General features: G+C 41.2%; 1 protein-coding gene and 1 long non-coding RNA gene across 8 annotated transcripts in view; one reads left to right on the top strand and one right to left on the bottom strand.

Annotated features, from left to right (window-relative positions):
* Window positions 1–3280, top strand: part of LOC144292684 (glycine N-phenylacetyltransferase-like) — a 73481-nt gene extending 70201 nt beyond the window's left edge. For all 5 annotated transcript variants that reach the window (XM_077863381.1, XM_077863382.1, XM_077863383.1 and 2 more), the window contains 2 exons: window positions 565–736; window positions 2785–3280. In XM_077863381.1, the coding sequence (XP_077719507.1) occupies window positions 565–736; window positions 2785–3187 (575 nt within the window). In that variant the 3' untranslated portion in view covers window positions 3188–3280. The remainder of the gene's footprint in view (window positions 1–564; window positions 737–2784) is intronic.
* LOC144292688 (uncharacterized) overlaps window positions 1–15609 on the bottom strand; it is a 51074-nt gene that overhangs the window by 29391 nt on the left and 6074 nt on the right. For all 3 annotated transcript variants that reach the window (XR_013360039.1, XR_013360037.1, XR_013360038.1), the window contains exon 2: window positions 7455–7566. This is a non-coding gene — a long non-coding RNA (uncharacterized LOC144292688). The remainder of the gene's footprint in view (window positions 1–7454; window positions 7567–15609) is intronic.

Genomic DNA, 15609 nt, shown 5'->3' with positions numbered 1-15609 from the left:
GGTCCCTGAGGGTGATCAGGTGTGAGAGCAGAGCTCCCCCGCTGGCCTTGAATTTCTGGAATAAGAATGACAGTTCCCTGTGCCAGAGAGCACCTCCAGGTCACAAGAACTACTACAGTGGTTGAGAGCATGCCCTCCACAGTCAGATTCTCTAGGGTGTCATCCTTGCTCTGCCTGTTACTTGCTTTGTGATTTGAGCAAGTGATGTAACTTATTATTTAGTTTCTTCGTATGTAAAAAATGAGGGTAGTAAAAGTACCTAGAACATAGAGTCAGTGGAAGAATTAAATGTGGTATTAGACCAATACCTGGGCATGAAGTATGTGCACACTCAAGGTTAACTTCTATTTTGAAAATAACATGTCTCCATTGATCTCATAGTGATATAGTCAGGATTTTTAGTATTATCTGTTTGCATAAGGGAGTGACTTGGGCATGGTCACATGGTTAATGGCAACACCAGAAGCAACACTGCCTGACTTTAAATTCTGCATACTTTGACCAAGAAGCTTCTGTAGCATCTGCATGGGCAATTGCTTCTCACCTTACCCTACTCTGCTCTAGGTACCCAGTCCAGCCTGAACGAAGTGATACAGAACCTTGCAGCTGCTAACCTGGTCAAGGTCAACCAACAACAAGGCATTGTGTATACAATGCCCGAGAGAGCACGTAAACTGCTCCCTTCTTTGCTGGAGGCAAAGAACTTACCTCTTGAATCTGGCAGAGCCAAGACCATGTGAGTTTGAAAAAAGATGCTCTGCATTACTCTCACCTTTCTGTATGGAAGTGGCCTCCCAACTTCTCTCCCTGTGTTCACTTATGCCCCCCAACAATCCAATTCCAGGGTGATCCTTTTGGTCTGTCACATGGATTATGTCAATTCATCCACCTAAAAGCCATCAGTGTTTCTCAGCTCACATGACCATTACAGACATTCAGGGCCCCCTAGGATCCACAATCCACCATGTCTTGGACTCCATCTTGTCCCTCTTGCTTATTCCCACCACCCACTCTGTCCTTTTTTCTGTGCCTTTCTCTCATACACTCACTCAACACATGCCTTTGGACCACTGCATTTGTTTTGGGTTTTTTTTTTTTAATTTTTATTTATTTATGATAGTCACAGAGAGAGAGAGAGAGGCAGAGACACAGGCAGAGGGAGAAGCAGGCTCCATGCACCGGAGCCCGACGTGGGACTCGATCCCGGATCTCCAGGATCGCGCCCCTGGCCAAAGGCAGGCGCCAAACCGCTGCGCCACCCAGGGATCCCTGTTTTTGGGTTTTTTTTTTTCCCTAAAATGTCCTTTCCCCTGATCTTTACATATCTGCTTCTTTTTTTTTTTTTTGCCATTCATTCTCTCAAATGTCATTTCCTTAGAGAGTTCTCCTCAGAGAGCCTAAAACATCCCTTCCCATAATTCTTCATCGCAAAACCAAATTTTTATTTTCCTCAGTGAACTTACCACTATCTAAAATTATCTGTGTATTTATAGGCCCGTTTGTTGTTGGATCCTCCCCTGCAACATTTAAAATTCCACAAGAGCAGGGGACACTATGTGGTTCATCAATAAGTCTTCAGTAGCCAGAACAGAACACAAAGTAGATGCTTCAAAAATACGCGACGAGTTTACGTCTCAGAGCAAAAGTTCTCCAATAAAGAGAACTTCAACATGTTATATATGTCCCTCCACCAATGCCTGAATAGAATTAAAACTGATCCGGGGATTTGATCTGGAGATGTCTGATCCTATGGCTCTCTCTGTGTTAATATGCCTGGACAGGCTTTATTCACACTGTATTGCACCTTGTGCCTGATGGACCCTCCAAATCTATGATCTCATTTGATTCTCTTGTTCATCCCATGAGATAGACAAGGGACTCTCACTTTCCTGACAGAAAATAGGTTCAGTGGATGAAACAGCTTGTTCGGGTCACATGGATGGCTAAGGGTGTCACCGGGGCTCACTGCTCCACCTCCTGCTTCCACATTGTGGGCTCTTTCCAGGATACCTCCTTGTACACCACCTCAGTGGCCTTCAGACTTCAGCGTTCTGTAACCCGGGGCCTGCCGACACTCCACATCACTACCTCTCCCTGGATTTTGGCTTTCCCACAATGGTCAAGGACCCTCTGACACCAATATACAAAGATTCCAGGATTCCAAGCTCTGGCGTGACACCTTGCTAGCATATGCTTTTAGGCACTTGTTTATTTTCTGCTTTCCTATTCTTATGTGTAAAACACGGATGTTATCGATTCTCCCATCTAAAGTAGAGAGTCGCAGCAATGTTGAGAAGAATAATGCTTAATTTTGTGTAGTTCTTTTTTTTTAAATATTTTATTTCTTTATTCATGAGAGACACAGAGAGAACAGCAGAGACATAGGCAGAGGGAGAAGCAGGCTCCCTTCGGAGAGCCAGATGTGGGACTGGATCCCAGGCCCCCAGGATCACGACCTGAGCCAAAGGCAGATGCTTAACCATTGAGCTACTCAGGTGCCTCTGTAATTCTTATTTTTTTGTGTGGCACAAATCGTAGATATTTATCATGTGATAGCTCATATTATTTAATAGAGGTGCTACTAATATCACCACTGTGGTAATGTCTGTCTCCATTTTATAAAAAGATTATGAATTCAGGCAGTCTGGCTACAGAATCTATGCCTTTACATGTGTTCCAATTTGCATTGTCTGAAGACAATTTGGGGAAAAACAAATATAATACTCCACAGTAAGGATGATATAATGGGGTGTTCTTTTCTCCCCAATGTGTTGTTCTCCACAGCAACCAAGAGATGTTTAAACTCTCCTCCCTGGATGTTACCCACGCTGCCTTGGTGAATAAATTCTGGTATTTCGGGGGCAACGAGAGGAGCCAGAGATTCATCGAACGCTGCATCCAAACCTTCCCCACCTTCTGCCTGCTGGGGCCCGAGGGGACCCTTGTGTCCTGGAGCCTGATGGACCAGACAGGCGAGATACGGATGGGGGGTACTGTGCCTGAGCACCGGGCCAGGGGTCTCGTCTCCTATCTCATGGATATTCACATCCGTGCTCTGGACAAACTTGACTATCCTACCTATTACCATACATTTACAAGCAACAAACCCGTACAGAAAATGAGTCACAGCCTGGGTCATATCTGCATGCCCTGTGACTGGAACCAGTGGCATTGCGTGCCTCTGTGAGGCAGCCCTGAACACAAGACAGTGTTGGGTGGCCTGATGTGGAAGACTGGACGGGTGGGCAGAGAGGAAGAATAAATTGTAATCAGCAGTCAAGCCGTGTGTGCTGTCTGGGCTCCGGGAGGAAGTGAGAATGGTCCACAGAACCACCACAGTCCCAGCTCTCAAACCACTCAGGGACTCCCCTTCAGGTCCAGCAGACCTGGCATGGCCAGGCCTTCCTGCAATGGACCCTGGTCTTGTTCAGTTTCCTACACTGCTGGATCTCAGTGACATGCTTTATTCAGCTGCATGCTGCCCCAGTGCTTCTCCTGGACTCCCATCCTGCAAGTGGAGTATTGCTAATGAGCATACTTGGCCACTTTGCCAAGACATGGCATTATCTTCAGGGTAGTATAATTTTCCTCTCTCTTTCCTTTACCTTCCCTCTTCCCTGCCCCCACCCCCAACCAGCTTCACTGAGGTATAATTGACAAATAAGATTGTAATATATCTAAAGTATAGAACGTAGTGATATATATATATATATATATACACACACATACACACACACACACATATGTACTGTGAGGGCCTCCCACAACCAAGGTGATTAATACTTTCATTAATTATTTCATATACTTACTTTTGTGTGTATGTGTGTGTGGGGGAGAATGAGAACACTTAAGATCTAATCTCTCAGCAAATATCAGTGACGCATTACAGAATTTACAGAATTACCAGTGACAATCACCATGCTATACCTCAGGTCCTTAGGACTTAACTCATCTTAAGACTGAAAGTTTGGGGATCCCTGGGTAGCTGAGCAGTTTAGCGCCTGCCTTCAGCCCAGGGCGTGATCCTGGAGTCCCAGGATCGAGTCCCATGTCAGGCTCCCGGCATGGAGCCTGCTTCTCCCTCTGCCTGTGTCTCTGCCTCTCTCTCTCTCCCTCTCTCTGTGTCTCTCATGAATAAATAAGATCTTTAAATAAAATAAGAGTTTTTTTAAAAAAAAGACTGAAAGTTTGAACCCTTTTACCAGCCTTACCCTATGCCCTCTACGTCCCAGCCCCTGGCAACCACCATTTGACTGTTTCTATGAGTTAGCCTTTTTTTTTTTTATATGATTCCACATATAGGTGATACCATGTAGTATGTGACTTTGCCTGGCTCATTTCACTAGCATAACACCCTCCAGATTCATCTACACTATCACAAATGACAAGATTTCCTTATTATTTTGTGGTTGAATAATATTCCATTGTGTGTGTCTGTGTGTGTGTGTGTGTGTGTGTGTGTGTGTGTATCACATCATCTTGATCCATTCATCTGTCAATAGACACTTACCTTGTTTCCATGACTTGGCTGTTGTGAAAAATTCAGTGAACATAGGAATGCAGAAATCTCTCCTAGATAGTGATTTCATTTCCTTTGAATATACATACCCAGAAGTCGGACTCCTTAATAATACAGAAGTCCATTTTAATTTCTCGAAGAACTTCACACTGTTTTCCATAGTGGCTGTAATGATTTACATTCCCACCAACAGTGCACAGGGGTTCCCTTTTCTCCACATCTTTGCTAACCTGGTTAGCTCTTGTCGTTTTGGTAACACAGATGCTGACAGATGTAAGGAAATACTCACTGGGGTTTTGATGTGCCTATCCTGATGATTAGTGATGATCATCTTTTCACATGCCTGTTGGCCATTTGTGTGTTTTCTTCAGAAAAATGTCTTTTCAGGTCCTCTGCTCATGTTTTGGTTGGATTACATGGGATTTTATTTTGTTTTGCTCTTGAGCCATGAGTTCCTTATATATTTTGGATATTAATCTCTTATTAGATATATTATTTGCAAATATTTTCTCACATTTCATGTCATGCATTTTTTATTTTATTGATGGTTTACTTCCTTTGCTGTGCAGAAACTTTTTGGTTTGATATAGTCCCACTTGTTCGTTTTTGTTTTTATTGTGTTCGCTTTTGGTGTCAAATCCAAAAAAAAAAAGTTACGAACATCAATGTCAAGGAATGTTTCTCCTAAGTCTTCTAGGGGTTTTATGGCTTCAGGTCTTATGTGCTTGTCTTTAATTTATTTTGAGTTGATTTTTGTGTATAGTATAAGATAGTAGTCCAATTTTGTTCTTTTGCATGTGGATAGACAGTTTTCTCAACACCGTATTGAAATTGAAAAAACTGTCTTTTCACTATTATATATTCGTGTCACTTTTGTTGGAAATTACGTGACCATATATACATGGGTTTATTTCCGGGTTCTCTACTCTGTTCCAGTAATCTACATGTCTGATTTTATGCCAATATTATACTGTCTTGATTATTATAGTTTTCTAACATAATTAGAAGTCAGGAGGGACAATACCTCCTGCTTTGTTTTTCTTTCTCACCATCCTTTTGGCTATTGGGGTTCTTCTGTGGTTCCATACAAATTTTAGGATTGTTTTTTCTATTTCTATTGGAATTTCAATAAGGATTGCCTTGATAGGGATTGCTTTTGGTAGAATGGGCATCTGCACAATGTTAATTTTTCCAGTCCATGGATAAATTTTTGTGCATCCACTTAAATTTCTTACATTAATATACATTAATATTTTATACTTTATTATTTTATAATAAAGGTACAGATCTTTGACCTCCTTGTTTAAAACTATTCCGAAGCATTTTATTCTTTTTGTTGCTATTATAAAAGGGACTTTCTTAATTTCTTTTTCTGATAATTGTTAGAGTATAGAAATGCAATTCATTTTTGTATTTTTAGTATTTTGTATGCAACTGTTTATTAGTTTTAGTAGGTTTATATTATGGTGGAATCTTTAGGGTTTTCTCTTTTTGTATATATTTTTTGATTGGAGTTCAATTTGCCAACATATAGCATAACACCAAGTGCTCATCCCATCAAGTCCCCCTATTAGTGCCCGTCATCCAGTCACTGCGACCCCCACCCACCTCCCCTTCCACTACCGCCCGTTCATTTCCCAGAGTTAGGTGTCTCTCATGCTCTGTCACCCTCACTGATATTTCCCACTCATTTTCTCTCCTTTCCCCTATAATCCCTTTTTCTTTCTTTCTTTCTTTCTTTTTTCTTTCTTTCTTTCTTTCTTTCTTTCTTTCTTTCTTTCTTTCTTTCTTTTCTTTCTTTCTTTCCTTCTTTCTTCCCTTTATTCCTTTCTTCTTTTTAAACAAATATTTTCTTGAGGAAAATTCCATGGATTGGAAGTAGATATGTCAGAATAAGCAAAGATTCTCCTGCCTTTTCATATGAATTTCTCATGCCTTTCTACATGCTGGTAGCACAAAATATATGTGTCAAATTCTCCACAATTTTCTCATTTCAATAACAGTAATAGATATTAACTGATCATCTACTATAAGCCAGGGACTATTCTAGGAATCTGACACATGCTGAATGAAACATAGGCCCTTTGAGGAGCTTACATTCTAGTGATCACCTATTAATATAAAACAAAACACATCAATAAGATTATATAAACACTGAGGGTAGGGCAATGTAGTTGAGTGATTAGAAGTACATACTGTGGAACTGGACTCTCTGAGTGAAAATCCCAGAACTACCTTTAGTCATCTCTGTAAAGGGGGGGTAAATTACTTAACAACTCTGTGTCACAGAATTCTCATCTCTAAGATGAAGGAAAAGGACAGTTCCCAAATTACAGGTTTATTGCACAAATCAAATGAACAAGAAAATGTAAACGAACAACTTGGGGAAATGTCTGGCACATATTAAGCACTCCAAAAACATAAATTGTTACTTCTGGTATTAAGCACCAGGATAGGTGCAATATGGACTGAAGATTATTATTACAAGGTAGGAGGAGGGGTGGGCAGGGAATGGTTAGTAAATTGGGTAGGACCAAGCTATAAGATGTCCAGAGTATAATTTACCAATTGGATTAAAAATAATTGGATATCTATCTAACATCTACCATGTATATATGTTGAGTAGTTCTTGTGTCAGAAATATCAGTGGCAGGAAAAGGAAATATACATTTTTATTGGCTAGAGTTCCAATATGGACACCAGTTGAACTACCTAATAGGCAGACACAAATTACTCCTTTCCAGAATCCCTGTTAAATAGTCTGACTATTGAAAGCAGAAGTGATTTATAGCAAAGGAAAGACTATTTTCAGCTAGTGTATATAATAACACAGAAAGACATAAACTTTTAAAATCTAAGAAATGCCCGGCAAGGACATTCACCAGATTATTTGAAATTCTACTTGAAGTATCATTTTCTCCAAAGTGCCACCTACCTTTCTGTCCTCTGTTTCCCCATATTCAGAAGCACATCCTCCATCTCCCCTACTCAGCAATAACATAGTTGCTGCTTTTCTCTTGAGCCATTTTCAAGGCATCCCAAGGCCCCTGAAATTAACATTGACATTCACCAATCCTGCAATCTTGGTCCTATTATCAAATGTTAGGGCTGGCTAGATGGTCCACAGTAAGAGGATATGTGTCCTAACCCATCCTTAAATATTAAAAACTTCTGAGAACCAGGCTGGGGGCTCAAGTTTTCTTTGTTCCTTCTTTCTTTCATTTATGATACATGCAACAATAATAGAAGAGATTGTGTTTTGTATCCTTTTTCTGGATCTACTATCTAGCTGAATCCAGATACCCAAAGATACTGTTGTGGGAAGGTGTGAGAAAAAACAGACTCAGAATTTAAGACTTCTTAGTCTTAAATTGAATTGCTAGAGGAAGAGGAGAAGAGCTCTCCATTACCAAGGTTGTAGACCATTACAGTATATTTCCTTAACACATTAAGGTAACAGGGCATCTACAGGCACACAAGCTAGGGCCCCTCTCCAAGACATCCCCATGGTCAGCAAGGAAGGAGGGGTACTGTGTCACTGAAGTTGTTATAGGAGACCTCATGACACTCAGAGGAAAAGACTCTTCATCATACCAGTTGGAAAGACAGGATCACATGTCATGCATGAAATTGAGACACTGCTTTCTGATGTGCTGCAGGACAGAGAATATGAATGCTATACGTAACTTTACAAAGGCTATTTAAAAGTGATGTTCCTCAATTTTACTGAATCTTTTTTCTTTAACCATGACATTCGGTACTGTTTTATTATAGAAGTTGGTTTCCTTATAATATTCCCTCTGTAGATATCTAATCTACACATTTATTCTTCTATATTATTCATTAGGCTATACTATGTCTTTGTGGAGATGGTCTTGCCCATCATCACTGGGGAAACATTTAAGGGAGGTGGACATGGTCCGGAGAGGAAAGAGAAGGTTTTCTTACTATATATAACAAACAGCTTGGTGGGTTTTCCAATCTAAACCACGAACCCCAGGGTTTTCTGTCTTCACCTTAATGCAGTTCTTCTGGCATTTATTGGCATTCTTTACTTAGTCTCCTTGTGAATTTTATTATTTCATTTAAAAATTATTTATACATCTATTTGGGTTTTAGACTCTTTGGCTCTATAAGTATCTTTATCTCCTTAACTATGTAGATCTTAAATTTTATGGGTCCTAAACACTCAATTTAAAGGACTTTTGTAATCGATTATATCTTGCACTGATTCATATTCTTGGGACTGTACAACTCCTGAGTATATTTAAAATAATAAGTAATTGAATTTTGGATATTTCATAGGGCTTTTCAGGTTGTCACAAACTAAAAACCCAAAGAAAATAAACTTGCAGCTCCACTAAAGTTGATTACTCTCTTGAGGAATGTCTGGCTTCTTTGCATTTGTGGGACTGGCTTTCTTGTGCCAATCAAGGATAAAAACTCCTAGTCATCTGGGGATCTTAGGCCATTCTAAGTATTTGTCCAATATTCTTAGTGGACGATTTCTCCTTACAAAGAATTTCTTTTCTAAAAATTTTATTTATTTATTCATGAGAGACACACAGAGAGAGGCAGAGACACAGAGGGAGAAGCAGGCTCCCTGTGGGGAGCTCGATGTGGGACTCAATCTCGGGACCCTGGGATCATGACCTGAGCCAAAGGCATAGTCCAACCACTGAGCCACCCAGGGCCCCCTCCTTACCAAGAATTTGGATTAAAAAATCCTTCCTGAAGACATAGACATGGCCAACAAGCACATGAGAAAATGCTCCACATCACTTGCCATCAGGGAAATACAAATCAAAACCACAATGAGATACTACCTCACACCAGTGAGAATGGAGAAAATTAACAAGACAAGAAACCACAAATGTTGGAGAGGATGTGGAGAAAGGGGAACCCTCCTGCACTGTTGGTGGGAATGTGAACTGGGGCAGCCACTCTGGAAAACTGTGTAGAGGTTCCTCAAAGAGTTAAAAATAGATCTTCCCTAGAACCAGCAATTGCACTGCTGGGGATTTACCCCAAAGATACAGATGCAGTGAAACGCCGGGACACCTGCACCCCGATGTTTCTAGCAGCAATGTCCACAATAGCCAAACTGTGGAAGGAGCCTCCGTGTCCATTGAAAGATGAATGGATAAAGAAGATGTGGTCTATGTATACAATGGAATATTCCTCAGCCATTAGAAACGACAAATACCCACCATTTGCTTCGACGTGGATGGAACTGGTGGGTATTATGCTGAGTGAAATAAGTCAGTCGGAGAAGGATAAACTTTATATGGTCTCATTTATTTGGGGAATATAAAAAATAGTGAAAGGGAATAAAGGGGAAAGGAGAAAAATGAGTGGGAAATATCAGAAAGGGAGACAGAACATGAGAGACTCCTAACTCTGGGAAACGAACTAAGGGTGATGGAAGGGGAGGTGGGCGGGGGAGGGGGGTGACTGGGTGATGGGCACTGAGGGGGGATGAGCACTGGGTGTTATTCTATATGTTGGCAAATTGAACACCAATAAAAAATAAATTTATAAAAAAAAGTTACATTACAAAAAAAAAATCCTTCCTGAGGGTACACATTTACACATTATAACTGGTGGAATGGATTCTTGATAATGGATGACCTTACCCATAGGATATGGACATGTTGGATGGTTATATGACATTTATCCTTCAATTTAGCTGGCAAAATAAATAACTCAGACCATAACACACACCCCTCACCAAAATAATCCATTACAATTTTATAGTCCAACTAGTTACGAGTAATTGAATAATTTTGGATTTTTTACTTTTTGCCATTGCCAATCAGTCCTGTAGTTTCTAGAATGATACCAAAAGTAAGGTAGAGCAATGCATATTTAAACTAAGGAAAGATAACCTTAATTCTGCTTTTGCCTGGGATTTTTCTCTAATGATGAGAAAAAGCTGGATAAAAACCACAAACTCATCATTTTCGGGGACTTGCTAGAGAGCTGAGGGCACAGGACAACTGAGTAGGCTAAATACCAAGAAAGGACAGGCCCTTCTGAGACAAGAAATGACACAAAGACTGTCTTACCTGTGGCAGAGCACAAGAAGAACAAGGTGACTTCCATACCAACAGGTAAGAAGAAATTAGAATTTTATTAAATTGCTAAGGATTGAATGTGAGCTAGTTTGACAGTAGGAAGCCCCTAGAGCCCCAGACACAAGAGTGCTATGTACTCACGGGTTCTTCTCTATGGGCCTTCCCCAGGTGTTAACATTAAAGACTGGGGACAGGCTGAAGACCAGAAGGTGCCTCCCTTGGTTTTCCAGGGAATGTCACCTTGGGAAAGGCATACAATGCAACCCCAACTGGGCTCTCTTCTCCTATGTAGCAAAAGTCTTAAACTGCTGGGAGAAGAGTAACAACTCCTGCCATTCTCCAGACATAAATAAAGACCCACTGTTGCTGGAGAAGAGTAAAATAAGTAAAAGCCCACTACTCCTGGATAGGGGCAGGAAATTGTCCCGAGCCCAGGATTTTATTTCAACATTAGTAAATGTATGCCACCACGGAGGGAGTGGTAGGAAATACTCTTCCATGCAATTCCTGACATAGAGACAAGGCTGAGATTGGCTGCCATGAGGAGGAGGGACAGGCATGCTGAGGAAGCTCCCCCTCTCAGGCATGTAGGCATAGAGGTGGCTCAGTCAATTAAGACTGGAGGACAAAGCAAGATGAGAGCATTTGCCCTGCTCCTGCACCATCAGCCTGAAAAATACCGAGTAAAAAGCTTTTCCTTTCAGATACTAAGTATGGCCACTTCCTTCAACAAATGTTCAAGAAATAAGGGCTTTGGAAAATCATTCTTCTTACTCTCAGGGCTTAGAGTGCATTATTTCCACTATAGGAAGGAAAACAGCTTGCAACATTTTGAAGAAGTCAGTTTGATCTTATCTCTTTTATCTTCCAAGGTCTCTGGCCTGTTTAACAGAAACATCTGTTTTCCACTCTAAAATCAGCTCTTGTGAAGATGGAAGCGATTTGCTCCAATCCCTTTTATCTGTTATCAAGGCTGGCATTTGGCTACCTGACCGTATTTTGATAACATTTTATCATGTTTTGGGGGGAGCAGGAGTTCCAGATTGAGGCAAGCTCCATCCAACACGGTGATGTGAGTATACATACATAGGTGTATAGGATAACTCATGAGAAAAGTCCAAAATGAGTTTTGGGGATTTAATGAATTAAGTGATTTAAATAAGAGGGTTTTTTTTGTTTTTTGTTTTTTTGTTTGTTTGTTTTTTTGTGGAAAGGTACACACATTTCTTCAGTAAAAAACATGGAAACTTTTAAAGAAATTTTTCTGTCATCTCATGAATATGAGCCTTATGGAAACTAGAACACCAGGAAAAGAATTATTTCCACTAAATATCTGTACATCCACAATGCACTGTATTCAGTTATTCTTTCTTTATTTAATAAAACATTTATATATGCCTACCATGTACCAGGAACTTTTCTAAATGATTATTGTCTAAGGCATTATAGTTACGTATATCTAAATGAAGAAAAAATATAATCTCATTTCTGCTTCTCTGTAGGATTTAGAAAGCTGGAAAAAGCATTTTTCCCACACTAATGATAAGAAAAGGCTGGATAAACTACAAATCATACATTTCCTGGAATTCATAAAGATCTGGAGGCAAGGGGCACCTGGGTGGCTCAGTGGTTGAGCATCTGCCTTCAGCTCAGTGCTGAAGTGATCCTGGGGTCCTGGGATTGAGTCCTGCATCGGGCTCCCCGCAGGGAGCCTGCTTCTCCCTCTGCCTGTGTCTCTGCTTCTCTGTGTGTCTCTCATGAATAAATAAATAAAATATTTTTTAAAAAGGGATTTGGAGGTATAGGGCAACTCACTAGCCTGAATTCCAATTAAGGAGAGGCACCTCTTTGGTGAGAAAGGACACACAGACTGTGTCACTTAGGGCAGAGCAGGGGAAGAACTTAATATTTCCTCAAAACTCTATAGAGTTAAGTGCCATGATTTACTCCTCTTTCTAGATACAAGAACAGATGCATAGAAAGGGGAAATAATTTGTCCCAATTGGTGCAGTCAGGATCTCAACCCTGTTAGTTTGGCCTCATTGTCTTCCTCTGAGCCATTATGCAACGCTGCTTCTAACATCACTGCCTGGATCTGCACCCAGCACCCAGAGGAAAACACATAAATTGGACTAATGCCACTGCTCCTTAGGCTTTCTTCTTGTATTTGATCCCAAAGTGTGTGAGATTTATCCTTGTTATTTCATATAACAGAGCAAGGATTATAACCACAGAGTCAAGTAGAATAGGTATGGTTTCTTCTTTAAACGTTTGATAGAATTCCCCAGGGAAGCCATCTGGCCCTGGACTTTTGTGTCTTGGGATGAAAGATCTAAATGTGAGACAAGATTCCATCCAAATCCTAGAGAAGAACACAGGCAACACCCTTTTTGAACTCGGCCACAGTAACTTCTTGCAAGATACATCCACGAAGGCAAAAGAAACAAAAGCAAAAATGAACTATTGGGACTTCATCAAGATAAGAAGCTTTTGCACAGCAAAGGATACAGTCAACAAAACTAACAGAAACTACAGAATGGGGGGAGAAGATATTTGCAAATGACGTATCAGATAAAGGGCTAGTTTCCAAGATCTATAAAGAACTTATTAAACTCAACAGCAAAGAAACAAACAATCCAATCATGAAATGGGCAAAAGACATGAACAGAAATCTCACAGAGGAAGACATAGACATGGCCAACAAGCATATAAGAAAATGCTCCGCATCACTGGCCATCAGGGAAATACAAATCAAAACCACAATGAGATCCCACCTCACACCAGTGAGAATGGGGAAAATTAACAAGGCAGGAAACCACAAATGTTGGAGAGGATGCGGAGAAAGGGTAACCCTCCTGCACTGTTGGTGGGAATGTGAACTGGTGCAGCCACTCTGGAAAACTGTGTGGAAGTTCCTCAAAGAGTTAAAAATAGATCTGCCCTATGACCCAGCAATTGCACTGCTGAGGATTTACCCCAAAGATACAGATGCAGTGAAACACTGGGACACCTGCACCCCGATGTTTCTAGCAGCAAAGTCCACAATAGCCAAACTGTGGAAGAAGCCTCAGTGTCCATCGAAAGATGAATGGATGAAGAAGATGTGGTCTATGTAGACAATGGAATATTGCTCAGCCATTAGAAATGACAAATACCCACCATTTGCTTCAATGTGGATGGAACTGGAGGGTATTATGCTGAGTGAAATAAGTCAATCGGAGAAGAACAAACATTATATGGTCTCATTCATTTGGGGAATATAAATAATAGTGAAAGGGAATAGAGGGGAAGGGGGAAGAACTGGGTAGGAAATATCAGAAAGGGAGACATAACATGGAAGACTCCTAACTTTGGGAAACGAACAAGGGGTGGTGGAAGGGGAGGTGGGCAGGGAGTGGGGGTGACTGGTTGGCGGGCACTGAGGGGGGCACTTGACAGGATGAGCACTGGGTGTTATTCTGTATGTTGGCAAATGGAACACCAATAAAAAATAAATTTATTATTAAAAAAAAGATACAAGGGGGGTGGAGACCCAAATTTTGACTGACTGAGTGTTAAGGTCGAAGGAGACAGAGGCCTGGGGCTCTGGTGTCTGGGGCTGGGGCACAGGGGACACTGCTCTTTTGTTATAATCAGCCGTTGTGAGGTGTGGACTCTACAAGAACCAAGGGGTCCACTCTGCTGACAGGGACAGAGCAGTTTCAGTGGCCTTTGGCCTTGGATAAAGAGTAAGGAATTATTACAATGGCTTCAACCTTAGCAGATAAAATAGAGAATTAGTATTCCAGGAATCAACACTCCTAGAAAGCATAGAGAGCAATATGTGCAGACCTGTGCTCTGCTGGTCCATGGACTGAAGAAGCACACAGGCTTTTTCAACTTTCTCACTAGACACTAACCACTTCTGTTTCTGCTTCTCTGATGGGAAGGACTCTTCATCCCTTCATAATGAAACCAACCACTAACCCAATGAACAACAATAAAGGTGATGAGGACAAGGACCAGAAAGTATCAAACTTCCCTCCTTAGTTGTTTCACTCAGAGTTGCTGAGACTCAAAATATCTTTTCTATGAACTGCCCTTTCTTTCCTGAGAATGGCAGAGCCAGTGCTAACGTTGGGGTGGTGGGCACTTCAGAGTGAAAAGGCTCTGATTTAAACTCTATCTCATTCAGCCACACTGAGCCTCAGTGTCCTCCTCTGTAATAGTGAGACTAAGAAGTGCCCACATTGAATCATTGGGGTGTTAACTGTAGTCTCAAAATAGGCAGGGGAGAGGGCACAGCTTATCCTTAAAAAGAAGGATCCCTAACTCTGGGAAACGAACTAGGGGTGGTGGAAGGGGAGGTGGGCAGGGGGTGGGGGTGACTGGGTGACGGGCACTTGATGCGATAAGCATTGGGTGTTATTCTATATGTTGGCAAATTGAACACCAATAAAAAATAAATTTATATATATATAAAAAGAAATGGGTAATAAAGAAGATTGCATAAGCACACCCTTATATATATAAAAAAAGAAGGATCCTAATGGCTTTAGTCACTCCACGCAAATATTTTCTGTTCTGTGTATGTGTAAGAAAAGAGACCAGAGGGATCCCTGGGTGGCGCAGCGGTTTGGCGCCTGCCTTTGGCCCAGGGCGCGATCCCGGAGACCCGAGATCGAGTCCCACATCGGGCTCCCGGTGCATGGAGCCTGCTTCTCCCTCTGCCTGTCCCTCTGCCTGTGTCTCTGCCTCTCTCTCTCTCTGTGACTATCATAAATAAAAGAAAAAAAGAAAAGAGACCAGATTCTGCAAATCAGACCTCATCCCTATCTTCCCTATCACCTCGCTTTTATTGCAGGCACTTGAGAATGGGAAAAAGAGGTAAAAAGTGTGGCTTATACAACATGCCCCTTCTTCTGAGACCTGGTCTTCTGGTATCACACAGCTTTAGATTGCAGAATCATGGGAAGGCTGCTGAGGGCAAAGAGTAAACTGGTGTTTTAGAAAAAGTAGCTTAGGTGGCACACT

Source organism: Canis aureus, chromosome 21 (assembly GCF_053574225.1).
Source record: "Canis aureus isolate CA01 chromosome 21, VMU_Caureus_v.1.0, whole genome shotgun sequence".
NCBI lineage: Eukaryota > Metazoa > Chordata > Mammalia > Carnivora > Canidae > Canis > Canis aureus.
Note: the sequence above shows the minus strand (reverse complement) of the source record. Positions and strands in the feature narration are given on the sequence as shown.